The 16,807-nt window shown below is 45.3% G+C and overlaps 1 protein-coding gene across 4 annotated transcripts in view; it reads left to right on the forward strand.

Annotated features, from left to right (window-relative positions):
- The window catches only part of LOC110528839 (WD repeat-containing protein 47), a 42,207-nt gene extending 30,892 nt beyond the window's left edge, over positions 1-11,315 (forward strand). For all 4 annotated transcript variants that reach the window (XM_036986095.1, XM_036986015.1, XM_036985987.1 and 1 more), the window contains exons 9-16: positions 1,614-1,844; positions 2,088-2,169; positions 3,462-3,619; positions 4,411-4,580; positions 5,103-5,273; positions 7,369-7,500; positions 7,880-8,098; positions 9,874-11,315. In XM_036986095.1, the coding sequence (XP_036841990.1) occupies positions 1,614-1,844; positions 2,088-2,169; positions 3,462-3,619; positions 4,411-4,580; positions 5,103-5,273; positions 7,369-7,500; positions 7,880-8,098; positions 9,874-10,016 (1,306 nt within the window). In that variant the 3' untranslated portion in view covers positions 10,017-11,315. The remainder of the gene's footprint in view (positions 1-1,613; positions 1,845-2,087; positions 2,170-3,461; positions 3,620-4,410; positions 4,581-5,102; positions 5,274-7,368; positions 7,501-7,879; positions 8,099-9,873) is intronic.
- Positions 11,316-16,807: the final 5,492 nt, after the last annotated feature.

A 16,807-nucleotide genomic window follows, 5' to 3' on the forward strand; every position in this document is an offset into this window, starting at 1 on the left:
AGATCTCAACCCCATAGAAAATCTTTGGAGGAAGTTGAAAGTCCGTGTTGCCCAGCAACAGCCCCAAAACATCACTGCTCTAGAGGAGATCTGCATGGAGGAATGGGCCAAAATACCAGCAACAGTGAGTGAAAACCTTGTGAAGACTTACAGAAAACATTTGACCTCTGTCATTGCCAACAAAGGGTATATAACAAAGTCTTGAGATAAACTTTTGTAGGTGACCAAATACTTATTTCCACCATCATTTGCAAATAAATTCATAAAAAATGTGAATTTTTGTGAATACAATGTGATTTTCTGGATTTTTTTTCCTCATTTTGTCTGTCATAGTTGAAGTGTACCTATGATGAAAATTACAGGCCTCTCTCATCTTTTTAAGTGGGAGAACATGCACAATTGGTGGCTGAATAAATACTTTTTTGCTCCACTGTATCTGTATTATTTGACTCTTGTTTGTTTTGCTTTTTCATGAGCTTTCAGTTTTGTTTTTGTAGTGAAAAGATCTTTAAAAAATACCTTGTTTCAGACCTCTACCCTTTCATCTATTATTTTATTTTATCCTTTAGTTTTCTGTCTATCCATTATCGTTCTTTATCCCTCCTTTAGTTTTCTATCTATCCATTATCGTTCTTTATCCCTCCTTTAGTTTTCTATCTATCCATTATCGTTCTTTATCCCTCCTTTAGTTTTCTATCTATCATTATCGTTCTTTATCTATCCATTATCGTTCTTTATCCCTCCTTTTGTTTTCTAGCTATCATTATCGTTCTTTATCCCTCTTTTCGTTTTCTATCGATCATTATCCTTCTTTATCCCTCCTTTAGTTTTCTATCGATCATTATCCTTCTTTATCCCTCCTTTAGTTTTCTATCGATCATTATCCTTCTTTATCCCTCATTTAGTTTTCTATCGATCATTATCGTTCTTTATCTATCCATTATCGTTCTTTATCCCTCCTTTAGTTTTCTATCGATCATTATCCTTCTTCATCCCTCCTTTAGTTTTCTATCGATCATTATCGTTCTTTATCTATCCATTTTCGTTCTTTATCCCTCCTTTAGTTTTCTATCAATCATGATCCTTTATCCCTCCTTTAGTTTTCTATCTATCATTATCGTTCTTTATCTATCATTATCCTTCTTTATCCCTCCTTTAGTTTTCTATCGACCATTATCCTTCTTTATCCCTCCTTTAGTTTTCTATTGATCATTATCCTTCTTTATCCCTCCTTTCGTTTTCTATCGATCATTATCCTTCTTTATCCCTCCTTTCGTTTTCTATCGATCATTATCCTTCTTTATCCCTCCAAGCATACATTATTTCTTTAATCCATACATCCGTTATTTTTATCATCATTTTATTCGTAGATTAGGTTTTGACACGCTCAAAAAATACATTTGCCCAATTACCATTTGTGTTTATATATATTTTTTTAAACAAAAAATATTTTAAAAATTTGGGGGGGGGTGTTGGATCTAAAATAGTCATTTATTTGTGTCACAGTAGTTCAATGAGCTTGTGTTTCAGTTAGTGTGGAATAATGTATAATTTCTCAGCTGCTTCATTGACTCCAATCGATGACGTGTGTGTGTGTGTGTGTGTGTGTGTAGGTCCATCCAGAAGCTGGAGGAGATGAACGTGGGAATGGACAATGTGGGAGAGGGGGGGATCCAGTCTGTGAGCCAGCAGTGTAACGGGACCCCTGGACCCAACTCTAGTACCCACACCCAAGAGACAGGCCCTCTCAGGGACAAGCCGGGAGGGGTCAGCAGCACCCCTCTTATGGCAGGGTCTCAGGGCATGCCCTCCTTCAACGAGTCCCCCGTCCAGAACACTCAGAGGTGAGAGGTCACGAAGAGGGCCAGACTAGAATCTGTTTTTTCCTAAAATGCTTCCTGTGGTTAAGGAACATACTAGGATCCACCGGGACCCTCAAGGTTTTCCTTGTGGTCACTAGGGGTGGAAAGTTTGGGAACCACTGTTCTAAACAATATACAGACACTATTGTCCCCTTGTTTGGGAGGATTTGAAGTAAGTCCACTGGTACACAATAACATAAACTCTGTCTGTTATGATTCCCTCAGTGATCAAAGAAACAGGGCCACTCTGCCTACTCTTCAGGATGATTCGAGCGGATCCCCGATGCGCAGCAACAATTCTCAGAAGGTAGGCTTCCAGTGGACTGAGAGACTAACCCTGAGTGGACCTCCCCTCTGAACCTGGTTCCTCTCTAGGTATCTTCATCGTAGGGAGTTTGTCCACTCACTCCTACTGAGTATAGTCCAGGTTACTGAGAATAACTTTGTGACAATTACTTATAAAGTAAAGTGCCTTCAGAAAGTATTCACACTCTTGACTTTTTTTCTACATTTTGTGTTACAGCAGTGAATTTCAAAGACACATTCAACCACAAATACCAGGGAGGTTTTCAAATGCCTTTCTAAGAAGGGTACCTATTGGTAGATAGTTTACCAAACATTCAATATCCCTTTGAGCACGGTGAAGTTATTAATTACACTTTGGATGGTGAGGAAGGAAAATGCTCAAGAATTTCACTATGAGGCCAATGGTGACTTTAAATCAGTTTGAGTTTAATGGCTGTGATAGGAGAAAACTGAGGAAGGAAGTACAGAATACAATACCCCAAAACATGCATCCTGTTTGCAACCAGGCACTAAAGTAATACTGCAAAAAATGTGGTAAGCGATGTAACTTTTTTTGTGTTTGTTTGGGGCAAAACCAAAACAACACATTACTGAGTACCATTCTCCCATATTTTCAAGCATAGTGGTGGCTGCATCATGTTATGGGTATGCTTGTAATTGTCAAGGACTGGGGAGTTTTTCAGGAGAAAAAATTCACTGAATGGAGTTACGCACAGGCAAATTCCTAAAGGAAAACCTGGTTCAGACTGTTTTCCATCAGACACAGGGAGATGAATTCACCTTTCAGCAGGACAATAACCTAAAACACAAGGCCAAATCTACACTGAAGTTGCTTACCAAGAAGACAGTGAATGTTCCTGAGTGGCCGAGTTAGTTTTGACATAAATCTATGGCAAGACCTGCAGATTGTTGTCTAGCAATGATCAACAACCAATTTGACAGAGGTTGAAGAATTTTGAAAATAATAATGGGCAAATGCTGTACAATCCAGGTGTGGAAATCTCTTAGAGACTTACCCTGAAAGACTCAAAGCTGTAATCTCTGTGGACGTTGCTCCTACAAAGTATTTACTCAGAGGTGTGAATACTTATGTAATTCAGATATTTCTGTATGTTTAATAAATTTGCTAAAATTCCTAAAAACATGGGATATTGTGTGTAGATGGGTGTGAGAAAATACATGAAACCCATTTTGAATTAAGGCTGTAACACAACAAAATGTGGTATGAATACTTTCTGAAGGCATTATATAAAAAGGCTTTAAAAATCAATTTGATTCATAATGTGTGTTCAGATGGAGAAGTCCAAGGCCCAGTTTGTGGCAGTGAACAGTCTGGAGGACACGCAGGCGTTGCGCGCTGTGGCCTTTCACCCCACGGGGGCGCTGTACGCCGTGGGCTCCAACTCCAAAACCCTGCGCGTCTGTGCTTACCCAGACTCCCTCAACACAAGGTAACAAACTACCTGTACTCAGACCGGTCCCAAAACTAACAAAGTTCCTACCCAAAATGGCCACAAACCCCTGGTCCTGGAGAACTACAGGGTGTGGCCACAAACCCCTGGTCCTGGAGAACTACAAGGTGTGGCCACAAACCCCTGGTCCTGGAGAACTACAGGGTGTGGCCACAAACCCCTGGTCCTGGAGAACTACAGGGTGTGGCCACAAACCCCTGGTCCTGGAGAACTACAGGGTGTGGCCACAAACCCCTGGTCCTGGAGAACTACAGGTTGTGGCCACAAACCCCTGGTCCTGGAGAACTACAGGGTGTGGCCACAAACCCCTGGTCCTGGAGAACTACAAGGTGTGGCCACAAACCCCTGGTCCTGGAGAACTACAGGGTGTGGCCACAAACCCCTGGTCCTGGAGAACTACAGGGTGTGGCCACAAAACCCTGGTCCTGGAGAACTACAGGGTGTGGCCACAAACCCCTGGTCCTGGAGAACTACAGGGTGTGGCCACAAACCCCTGGTCCTGGAGAACTACAGGGTGTGGCCACAAACCCCTGGTCCTGGAGAACTACAGGGTGTGCAGGTGTTTGGTCCAGCCTAGTGTTGACATGCCTGATTCACAGATTAGGTGTATTAATGCTAGGCTAGAACAAATGCCTGCTACTTACTGTTTATCTCAAAGACCAACAGTGTTTGGAAAGAAGCAGGTTTTATGCAAAACAGATGAAGCTTTCTGAAGCCCATTGGCTGTGTAATTGTTGTATGTTTTCTCCCGTTGATTTGTCTCCCTCTAGTGGGTCGGGCCCAGTCAAGCAGCCAGTGGTGCGCTTCAGAAGGAACAAGCATCACAAGGGTTCCATCTACTGTGTGGCCTGGAGTCACTGTGGACGACTGCTGGCCACAGGCTCCAATGATAAATATGTCAAAGTGCTGCCCTTCAACGCAGAAACCTGCAATGCCACAGGTATGTGTGTGTGTGTTATTTTTCATGTGTCTGCATTTGTCATCTTTTAAAAAAAATGGTTTATTAACCTCTATTTAACTAGGCAAGTCAGTTATGAACAAATTCTTATTTTCAATGACGGCCTAGGAACAGTGGGTTAACTGCCTTGTTCAGGGGAACAGTGGGTTAACTGCCTTGTTCAGGGGAACAGTGGGTTAACTGCCTTGTTCAGGGGAACAGTGGGTTAACTGCCTTGTTCAGGAGAACAGTGGGTTAACTGCCTTGTTCAGGGGAACAGTGGGTTAACTGCCTTGTTCAGGGGAACAGTGGGTTAACTGCCTTGTTCAGGGGAACAGTGGGTTAACTGCCTTGTTCAGGGGAACAGTGGGTTAACTGCCTTGTTCAGGGGCAGAACGACAGAATTTTACCTTGTCAGCTCGGGGATTCGATCTTGCAACCTTTGGATTAACAAGTCCAACGCTCTAACAACTAGGCTACACTGCCTGCCGTTTTGACTGAGGGTGTGTGTGTGTGTGTGTGCAGGGCCAGACCTGGAGTTCAGTATGCATGACGGCACCATCAGAGACCTGGCGTTCATGGAGGGTCCTGAGAGTGGAGGATCCATCCTGATCAGCGCCGGAGCCGGAGACTGTAACATCTACACCACTGACTGCCAGAGAGGACAGGGGCTGCACGCTCTCAGTGGGCATACAGGTGTGTGTGTGTGTACAAACACACACACACACACACAGTCCACTTGAACAAGCACTTAACTATTAACACTTAACCAGAGAGATTATAATGTAATAATAATAATATCAGACTGATCAAATTCCAAATGCTTAATTTAGACAGTATCCAATTTGTATTTATTTGACTTAACCTTTAGTTAACCAGGAAGGGCTCATTGAGATTAAAATCTCTTTTTCAAGAGCGTCCTGGCCAAGATAGGCAGCACCAAGTCATTACAAACAAATTACAGACAGACAACATGAAAAACTACAAGTAATCTAGTAAAAACCATTTGAATTCACAGGAGTATAAAACAGCAAATTAAAAACATTGACAGGTCAGGGAATCAGACTCAAAATCCTTCATCAGTGATTTAAAAACACCAATGGTGGAAAAAAAAAATTATTCCAGTTTAAACTATTTTGTAAGGCGTTCCAAGACGATGGCGCAGAGTACATAAAAGCCCTTTTGCCAAATTCAGTTCGGACATTTGGAACAGTTAGCAGGATAAAGTCCAGCGAACGAAGAGACGACCCACCACATTCCCGAACAATAAAAATGCCCATATAAAAAGGTAATAAACCCAAAATGGCTTTGTAAATAAAAGCATACCAGTGACTGAGCCTACGAGTGACTAGAGAAGGCCAGCCAACCCTGGTATACAAAGTGCAGTGGTGCGTAAGGGTTTTGCAGTTTAAAATAAATCTCAAAGTGCCATGGTAAAGAGTGTCAATTGATCTCAAACACTGAGCATTCATATATAAAATATCCCCATAGTCTAGTAAAGGCATAAATGTAGCTGATACTAGCCTCCTGGCTTCAAAAGAAAAACAGGCCTTATTCCTAAAATAAAATCCAAATTTCAGTTTCAATTTGTTTGTAAGTTGTTGAATATGCAATTTAAAAGAGGCCGTCATCAATTAAAATTCCAAGATATGAGGTTAGAACCTCAATCTCCTTGCCCTTGCCCTGGTAGTAATAGGTGAAAGGTTCAGAGGTCTATTTCTTGCATTAGAAAACACCATTAGTTTAGTTTTGTCAGTATTGAGGATAAGCTTCAATTCACACAAGGTATGTTGAACAGTATAAAAAGCAGTTTGCAAGTTCTGGAAAGCTTTTGTAAGAGACGAGGCACAACAGTAAATAACAGTATCATCAGCATAAAAATGAAGTTGGGCATTTTGGACATTTTGTCTAAATCATTTATATAAATAGTGAATAAGAGAGGACCAAGTACAGAGCCTTGGGGCACACCATTAAAGACAGACAATTTAACAGACATAAGCCCATCAAATTGAGTACACTGAGTTCTATCAGACAGATAGTTAGCAAACCATGCAACTGCATGCTCCGAAAGACCTACACTCGACAATCTCTGCCTTAGTGTAGCATGATCAACTGTATCAAAAGCCTTAGAGAGATCAATAAAAAGTGAGACACAGTGCTGTTGTTTGTCAATGGCTTCAGTGATATTTAAAACCTTCATGGCTGCTGTAATTGTGCTATTCCTGAAGCACGATTGGTACATTGATAAAATAGAGTTAGTAAATAAAAACTCTTAACTGTTCACTTACAAGGGTTTCAAGTATTTTCACCAGGGGTGACAGCTTTGAGATTGGCCTATAATTATTTAAAATAGTTGGATCTCCCCCTTTTAAAAGTGGTAGGACAAATGCTGATTTCCAGATCTTTGGAATTTCATTACATTCCATGGTTAGATTGAACAGAGATGTACGTGGTTCAGCTATGAAATCAGCTGCCAGATTTAAAAAGCAGGGATCCAAAAGTTCAGGACCTGCAGGCTTTCTCTGATTTAAGGATTTCAGGGCTTTATGTACCTCCTGCACTGAGAATGGCAAAAAGCTAAAAGTTTGACCAGCTCTCACTGGTTCATCCACACAGGGTTGTACAGAGACAGAGGACACTGAATCAAACAGCCTACCAGATGATACAAAGTGCTCATTGAAACAATTCAGCATTTCAGTTGTCATATATAGCAACAGAGTCCTTCAAAACACATGACGGTAATTCATTAACAATATGACGTTTATACTGTATCCATGTGTCCTTCTCCCAGGCCACATCCTGTCTCTGTACACGTGGGGTGGCTGGATGATCGCCACGGGCTCCCAGGATAAGACTGTCCGCTTCTGGGACCTGAGAGTCCCCAGCTGTGTGAGGGTGGTGGGGACAGCCCTGCATGGCTCTGGTAGGCATTCTGCTAGTCCCTGTCAATATGACTGGCACACCAGGCAACTGGACAAGAGTTGGAGATGACATGGTGATAAGCATCCGTTTTAAAACTCTGTTTCTGCCCAGTCTTCTTCATCTACCTGGGCAAGACTGAGCCGAAGGCTGGAAAATATGTCTGTGTAATGATACAGTTTACCCACAAGGGGGCACTGATAGTATTGTCAGTGGACTAACATTCACCTTAGCCTTAGATGTTACAAATGGGTTGAGTTCAATAGGGTGAAGATGTTGAGCTTATAACAGAACTTGTCCAATAAGAACATCAGTTTGTGTTTCCTGTTGCAAAGAGTTTTGCTACGTCGTGCCCTACTGGACAGACCCTTGTTTGTTCTCAGGCAGTGCAGTGGCCTCGGTAGCTGTTGACCCCAGCGCTCGTCTCTTGGCAACGGGACAAGAGGACTGCAGCTGCATGCTCTATGACATCAGAGGAGGCCGGATGGTGCAGACGTACCGCCCACACACCAGCGACCTGCGCTCTGTCCGTTTCTCTCCCGGGGCACACTATCTGCTCACGGGTTCCTACGACAACAAAGTCATCATCACTGACCTGCAAGGTACCGCCTGGTCTGCGCGCACACACAAACCCAACAAGGTACCGCCTGGTCCGCTCGCGCACACACAAACCTAACAAGGTACCGCCTGGTCCGCTCGCGCGCACACAAACCCAACAAGGTACCGCCTGGTCCGCTCGCGCACACAAACCCAACAAGGTACCGCCTGGTCCGCTCACGCACACACAAACCCAACAAGGTACCGCCTGGTCCACTCGCGCACACACAAACCCAACAAGGTACCGCCTGGTCCGCTCACGCACACGCAAACCCAACAAGGTACCGTCTAGTCCGCTCGCTCACACACAAAGCCAACAAGGTACCGCCAGGTCCGCGCGCACACAACAAGGTATTGCCTGGTCTGCGCGCACACAAACCCATCAAGGTACCGCCTGGTCCGCTCGCGCACACACAAACCCAACAAGGCACCGGCTGGTCCGCTCGCGCACACACAAACACAAGAAGGTAACGCCTGGTCCGCACTCACACACAAAGCCTTGTTGTGTGCGCGCGGACCAGGCGGTACCAAAAACCCAACAAGGTACCGGCTGGTCCGCTCGCGCACATACAAACACAAGAAGGTACCGCCTGGTCCGCTTGCGCACACAAACCCAACAAGGTACCGACTGGTCCGCTCGCGCACACACAAACCCAACAAGGTACCGACTGGTCCGCTCGCGCACACACAAACCCAACAAGGTACCGCCTGGTCCGCTCACGCACACACAAACCCAACAAGGTACCGCCTGGTCCACTCGCGCACACACAAACCCAACAAGGTACCGCCTGGTCCGCTCACGCACACACAAACCCAACAAGGTACCGCCTGGTCCGCGCACACACAACAAGGTATTGCCTGGTCTGCGCACACACAAACCCAACAAGGTACCGCCTGGTCCGCTCGCGCACACACAAACCCAACAAGGTACCGGCTGGTCCGCTCGCGCACACACAAACACAAGAAGGTAACGCCTGGTCCGCACTCACACACAAAGCCTTGTTGTGTGCGCGCGGACCAGGCGGTACCACAAACCCAACAAGGTACCGCCTGGTCCGCTCACGCACACACAAACCCAACAAGGTACCGCCTGGTCCACTCGCGCACACACAAACCCAACAAGGTACCGCCTGGTCCGCTCACGTACACACACAAACCCAACAAGGTACCGTCTAGTCCGCTCGCTCACACACAAAGCCAACAAGGTACCGCCTGGTCCGCGCACACACAACAAGGTATTGCCTGGTCTGCGCACACACAAACCCAACAAGGTACCGCCTGGTCCGCTCGCGCACACACAAACCCAACAAGGTACCGGCTGGTCCGCTCGCGCACACACAAACACAACAAGGTACCGCCTGATCCGCGAACACACAAGTGCTTCATATACTGTGTAACACAACAGCTTTCTCTATTGTGAAGACCTTTGTTTGGTTTACTTGTAGTTTGTTTTTTTTGTCTTGACTGCTTTGCTCATGTAGTCAGATGTTGACATCATCATCATCCTGACTGCCCCCCCCCCCCCCCCCCCCGGTCTCTACATGGCTCTGAAGTGTGCACTGAAGTGTGTGCACTTTCCCACTCATTCTCATGGATTTGACAAGGGTGCAAACTCCCCAGGTGAAGCTTTCAAATAGATGACGGGGCATGTGTTAATGCACACTTCAGGAGATGAGTGACGAATGGTGATGCAGCCCTACAGTTAGTGTGGAGGCCACGTGCCTCATGGTGTCTGTGTGTGTGTGTGTGTGTGTGTGTGTGTGTGTTAATGAATCACCAGGTGACCTGACGAAGCAGCTTCCTCTGACGGTGGCGGCGGAGCACGGTGACAAGGTCATCCAATGTAGGTGGCACACGCACGACCTCTCCTTCCTGTCCTCCTCCGCAGACAGGACAGTCAAACTCTGGGCCCAGTGTCCATGACACTGCTGGCTGGCACTGGGAACACTGGAAACCACAGCTCTTAAATCTGGTGTTACTGGGAACACTGGCCACCACAACGAGCACAACACACAGTCCACATCCTTGGACATACCTGCCCCTATACCCCTCCGCAAGGCTCTTAGAGGTGTGTGCTACATGTATAGTAATGCTGTGTCATTTATTCTTTAGCATCTGTGCCTCATGCTAACAGTAGAGCTATACAAAACCACCTTCATTTGACTGTAATGATACGGCGACACCTCTATAGTCCTGTTGAAAATAATATACTCATCAAATGCATCATAGTCTACACTCGCTTAAAGCACACCACAGTCCCTCCTGCTGTTGTTTTCATATCGTCCAGTTTTTAGTTAGCTGTTCTGACGGATGCAGAATGCCTTATATAGTCCATTCAAACCACATTATGTGAATCATATGGTGCCTTGGGTAAAAGTTTAGAATTTTGAATGTGTCGGTGTACATTTTCAGCTTCAAGATGGATGCAAGAAAGGAGGCCTTTCATTTCTAAAGCTTTATCTTGACATGTTCTTATTTAATAACAGCTCGTAAATGTTTTAGGATTAAAATAATCTTGACATAAATTGTTGTTTGGTAGTACTTATGTCACTTATCAAAGATCTCAAACTTGGAAATACATGGCGTTCTTGAAGTATAAGATAATTGTATCATATGTTGTTGGAGGATTGTGTTTGGGATTTCATCTGCGTGTGGATTTTTGTAAATGAATTGTATGAATATTGAATGGGGTATCTTTTATGTAATATTGTAACAATTGTTAATGACATTTTAATGAACAGTATTTCAGTTGGGCTGAAGCTTGGATGGCAAATGATAAAGACTGACCTTTTTATGGTTGTTTTTGGACAGCAATTATGACTGATGGAAAAAGCACTTTGCCCATCTGTGAGTGGGAATATATGGAGCGATGTTAGTGCCATCGGAAATTAAATCCCGATACATTTTTTTTTTTTGGTGGCACTAATATCACACCATGGGAATAGGCAGAGGGTCGGTTTTAACTGTACTGTAAAATGTGAAGCCTTTGCCTAGGCTAAAAGGTTTTTTATACACATACATAGAAATACATATTAGAGGAAATTAACTTTGTCATGTACCGTATTAAAGTAAAGAGGGTATCAACACTGCACATTTGGAGCACTTAGCTGTGTCAAAGTAGGACTGTGTGTCAGTTTCCCTGCACAAGTAGTTCAAGGGTATAATAGTTAGTGATTTTTTTTTTTGTGTACTTAAAAGATAAATTAAATGCAACTACGACATCAAATGTTCTCTCTTGCATTGATTGCAGTTCAGTTAGTTGGTCACTTGACATGTACACTGCCTTCAGAGAGTATTCACAACCCCTTGAATATGTTTGTTTTTACACATTTTGTTGTTACAGCCTGATTTTTAAATGGGTTACATGTCGTTTCCCCCCCCCCCCCCCCCACTGGCCTACACACAATATCCCCATAATGGCAAAGTGAAATGAATTTACAAATGTATTAAAAGTTGAAATTTCTTGAGTCAAGTATTCAACCCCTTTTTGTTATGGCAAGCCTAAATAAGTTCAGGAGTAAAAATGTGCTTAACGAGTCACATAGGTTGCATGGACTCACTCTGTGTGCAGTAATAGTGTTTTAACATGAGGTAGTCGTTTAAAAAAATAATCTCTGTACCCCACACATATAAGTAAGGTCCCTCAGTCGAGCAGTGAGTTTCAACCACAAAGACCAGGGAGGTTTTCCAATGCCTTGCAAAGGACACCTATGGGTAGATGGGGAAATATTTTTTTTTAAAGCAGACATTGAATATCCCTTTGAGCATGGTGAAGTTATTCATTACACTTTGGATAGTGTATCAATATACATCGTCACGATACAGGTGTCCTACCTAACTCAGTTGCCAGAGGAAGGAAGGAAACCGCTCAAGAATTTCACCTTGAGGCCAATAGTAACTTTAAAACAGTCAGAGTTTAATGACTGTGATAGAAAACTGAGGATGGATCAACAACATTGTAGTTACAGTGCCTTGCGAAAGTATTCGGCCCCCTTGAACTTTGCGACCTTTTGCCACATTTCAGGCTTCAAACATAAAGATATAAAACTGTATTTTTTTGTGAAGAATCAACAACAAGTGGGACACAATCATGAAGTGGAACGACATTTATTGGATATTTCAAACTTTTTTAACAAATCAAAAACTGAAAAATTGGGCGTGCAAAATTATTCAGCCCCCTTAAGATAATACTTTGTAGCGCCACCTTTTGCTGCGATTACAGCTGTATGTCGCTTGGGGTATGTCTATCAGTTTTGCACATCGAGAGACTGAATTTTTTTCCCATTCCTCCTTGCAAAACAGCTCGAGCTCAGTGAGGTTGGATGGAGAGCATTTGTGAACAGCAGTTTTCAGTTCTTTCCACAGATTCTCGATTGGATTCAGGTCTGGACTTTGACTTTGCCATTCTAACACCTGGATATGTTTATTATTGAACCATTCCATTGTAGATTTTGCTTTATGTTTTGGATCATTGTCTTGTTGGAAGACAAATCTCCGTCCCAGTCTCAGGTCTTTTGCAGACTCCATCAGGTTTTCTTCCAGAATGGTCCTGTATTTGGCTCCATCCATCTTCCCATCAATTTTAACCATCTTCCCTGTCCCTGCTGAAGAAAAGCAGGCCCAAACCATGATGCTGCCACCACCATGTTTGACAGTGGAGATGGTGTGTTCAGGGTGATGAGCTGTGTTGCTTTTACGCCAAACATAACGTTTTGCATTGTTGCCAAAAAGTTCAATTTTGGTTTCATCTGACCAGAGCACCTTCTTCCACATGTTTGGTGTGTCCCCCAGGTGGCTTGTGGCAAACTTTAAACAACACTTTTTATGGATATCTTTAAGAAATGCCTTTCTTCTTGCCACTCTTCCATAAAGGCCAGATTTGTGCAATATACGACTGATTGTTGTCCTATGGACAGAGTCTCCCACCTCAGCTGTAGATCTCTGCAGTTCATCCAGAGTGATCATGGGCCTCTTGGTTGCATCTCTGATCAGTCTTCTCCTTGTATGAGCTGAACGTTTAGAGGGACGGCCAGGTCTTGCTAGATTTGCAGTGGTCTGATACTCCTTCCATTTCAATATTATCGCTTGCACAGTGCTCCTTGGGATGTTTAAAGCTTGGGAAATCTTTTTGTATCCAAATCCGGCTTTAAACTTCTTCACAACAGTATCTCTGACCTGCCTGGTGTGTTCCTTGTTCTTCATGATGCTCTCTGCGCTTTTAACGGACCTCTGAGACTATCACAGTGCAAGTGCATTTATACGGAGACTTGATTACACACAGGTGGATTGTATTTATCATCATTAGTCATTTAGGTCAACATTGGATCATTCAGAGATCCTCACTGAATAATTTTGCACGCCCAATTTTTCAGTTTTTGATTTGTTAAAAAAGTTTGAAATATCCAATAAATGTCGTTCCACTTCATGATTGTGTCCCACTTGTTGTTGATTCTTCACAAAAAAATACAGTTTTATATCTTTATGTTTGAAGCCTGAAATGTGGCAAAAGGTTGCAAAGTTCAAGGGGGCCGAATACTTTCGCAAGGCACTGTACTTCACTGTCATGTACTGTCATGTTGTGTCTTGTCTCTGTCCTTTCCCTTCACCCTGTCTCCCTCTGCTGGTCGTTGTTAGGTTACCTTTTCTCCCCCGCTTTCCCCCAGCTGTTCCTTGTCTCCTCTAACTACCCATTCACCCCGTTTCCCACCTGTTCCCTTTTTCCCTCTGATTAGGTCCCTATATCTCTCTCTGTTTCTGTTCCTGTCCTTGTCGGATTCTTGTTTGTTGTGTTTCATGCCTGAGCCAGACTATCGTCATGTTTGCTGTAACCTTGTCCTGTCCTGTCGGAATCTGCCGGTCTATCTGAGCCTACCTATGTTTGGTTATTAAAGAAGCTCTGTTTAAGTTAGTTCGCTTTTGGGTCCTCATTCACTCCCCATAACAGAAGAATCCGACCAAGAATGGACCCAGCGACTTCGGATCCTCTCCACTCAGCCGTCGGGATCCAGGGAGCGATGCTAGGCAGACACGAGCAGGAAGTGTCTGCTGCTCGACATGCCGTTGAGACCCTGGCCACCCAAGTCTCCAACCTCACAGAACAGGTTCACCATCTCCGCCTCGATCCACCGGCCACTTCCAGGGCTTTCGAATCTCCGGAGCCCAGAATCAATAACCCGCCGTGTTACTCTGGGGAGCCCACTGAATGCCGCTCGTTCCTCACCCAGTGTGATATTGTGTTTTCTCTCCAGCCCAACACTTACTCCAGGAGCACTGCTCGTGTCGCCTACGTCATATCTCTCCTTATTGGACGGGCTCGTGAGTGGGGCACGGCAATCTGGGAGGCAAGGGCTGAGTGTACTAACCAGTATCAAGACTTTAAGGAGGAGATGATACGGGTTTTTGATCGATCTGTTTTTGGGGAGGAGGCTTCCAGGGCCCTGTCTTCCCTATGTCAAGGCAATCGATCCATAACAGACTACTCTATTGAGTTTCGCACTCTTGCTGTCTCCAGTGGCTGGAACGAGCCGGCCTTGCTCGCTCGTCTTCTGGAGGGTTTCCGCGCAGAGGTAAAGGATGAGATTCTCTCCCGGGAGGTTCCTTCCAGCGTGGATTCCTTGATTGAACTCGCTATTCGCATTGAGCGACGGGTTGATCTTCGTCACCGAGCTCGTGGAAAGGAGCTCGCGCTCTCCGTCGCCTCCCTCTCCGCATCACTACCATCTTCCTCTGCCGGCTCGGGTGCTGAGCCCATGCAGCTGGGAGGTATCCGCATCTCGACTAAGGAGAGGGAACGGAGAATCACCAACCGCCTCTGTCTCTATTGCGGTTCCGCTGGTCATTTTGTCACTTCATGTCCAGTAAAAGGCCAGAGCTCGTCAGTAAGCGGAGGGCTACTGGTGAGCGCTACTACTCCTGTCTCTCCTTCAAGATCCTGCACTACCTTGTCGGTCCATCTACGCTGGACCGGTTCGTCAGCTTCCTGCAGTGCCTTAATAGACTCTGGGGCGGAGGGCTGTTTTATGGACGAGACCTGGGCTCGGGAACATGACATTCCTCTCAGACAGTTAAAGGAGCCCACGGCCTTGTTCGCTCTGGATGGTAGTCCTCTCCCCAGGATTCAGCGTGAGACGCTACCTTTAACCCTCACTGTTTCTGGTAATCATAGTGAAACCATTTCTTTTTTAATTTTTCGTTCACCTTTTACACCTGTTGTTTTGGGCCATCCCTGGCTAGTTTGTCATAATCCTTCCATTAATTGGTCTAGTAATTCTATCCTCTCCTGGAACGTCTCTTGTCATGTGAAATGTTTAATGTCTGCTATCCCTCCTGTTTCCTCTGTCTCTTCTTCACAGGAGGAGCCTGGTGATTTGACAGGGGTGCCGGAGGAATATCACGATCTGCGCACGGTGTTCAGTCGGTCCAGGGCCACCTCTCTTCCTCCACACCGGTCGTATGATTGTAGTATTGATCTCCTTCCGGGAACCACCCCCCCCCCCCGGGGTAGACTATACTCTCTGTCGGCTCCCGAACGTAAGGCTCTCGAAGATTATTTGTCTGTAGCTCTTGACGCCGGTACCATAGTCCCCTCCTCCTCTCCCGCCGGAGCGGGGGTTTTTTTTGTCAAGAAGAAGGACGGGTCTCTGCGCCCCTGCATAGATTATCGAGGGCTGAATGACATAACAGTGAAGAATCGTTATCCGCTTCCTCTTATGTCTTCAGCCTTCGAGATCCTGCAGGGAGCCAGGTTTTTCACTAAGTTGGACCTTCGTAACGCTTACCATCTCGTGCGCATCAGGGAGGGGGACGAGTGGAAGACGGCGTTTAACACTCCGTTAGGGCACTTTGAATACCGGGTTCTTCCTTTCGGCCTCGCTAACGCTCCAGCTGTCTTTCAGGCATTAGTCAATGATGTCCTGAGAGACATGCTGAACATCTTTGTTTTCGTTTACCTTGACGATATCCTGATTTTTTCACCGTCACTCCAGATTCATGTTCAGCACGTTCGACGTGTCCTCCAGCGCCTTTTAGAGAATTGTCTTTTTGTGAAGGCTGAGAAGTGCACTTTTCATGCCTCCTCCGTCACATTTCTCGGTTCTGTTATTTCCGCTGAGGGCATTAAGATGGATCCCACTAAGGTCCAGGCTGTCATTGATTGGCCCGTCCCTAAGTCACGCGTCGAGCTGCAGCGCTTTCTCGGCTTCGCGAACTTCTATCGTCGTTTCATCCGTAATTTCGGTCAGGTGGCAGCTCCTCTCACAGCCCTTACTTCTGTCAAGACGTGCTTTAAGTGGTCCGTTTCCGCCCAGGGAGCTTTTGATCTCCTCAAGAATCGTTTTACATCCGCTCCTATCCTTGTTACACCTGACGTCTCTAGACAGTTCGTTGTCGAGGTTGACGCGTCAGAGGTGGGCGTGGGAGCCATCCTTTCTCAGCGCTCCCTCTCTGACGACAAGGTCCACCCATGCGCGTATTTTTCTCATCGCCTGTCGCCGTCGGAACGTAACTATGATGTGGGTAACCGCGAACTGCTCGCCATCCGGTTAGCCCTAGGCGAATGGCGACAGTGGTTGGAGGGGGCGACCGTTCCTTTTGTCGTTTGGACTGACCATAGGAACCTTGAGTACATCCGTTCTGCCAAACGACTTAATGCGCGTCAGGCGCGTTGGGCGCTGTTTTTCGCTCGTTTCGAGTTCGTGATTTCTTATCGTCCGGGC

The sequence above is a fragment of the Oncorhynchus mykiss genome, chromosome 1 (genome assembly GCF_013265735.2).
Source record: "Oncorhynchus mykiss isolate Arlee chromosome 1, USDA_OmykA_1.1, whole genome shotgun sequence".
Lineage (NCBI taxonomy): Eukaryota > Metazoa > Chordata > Actinopteri > Salmoniformes > Salmonidae > Oncorhynchus > Oncorhynchus mykiss.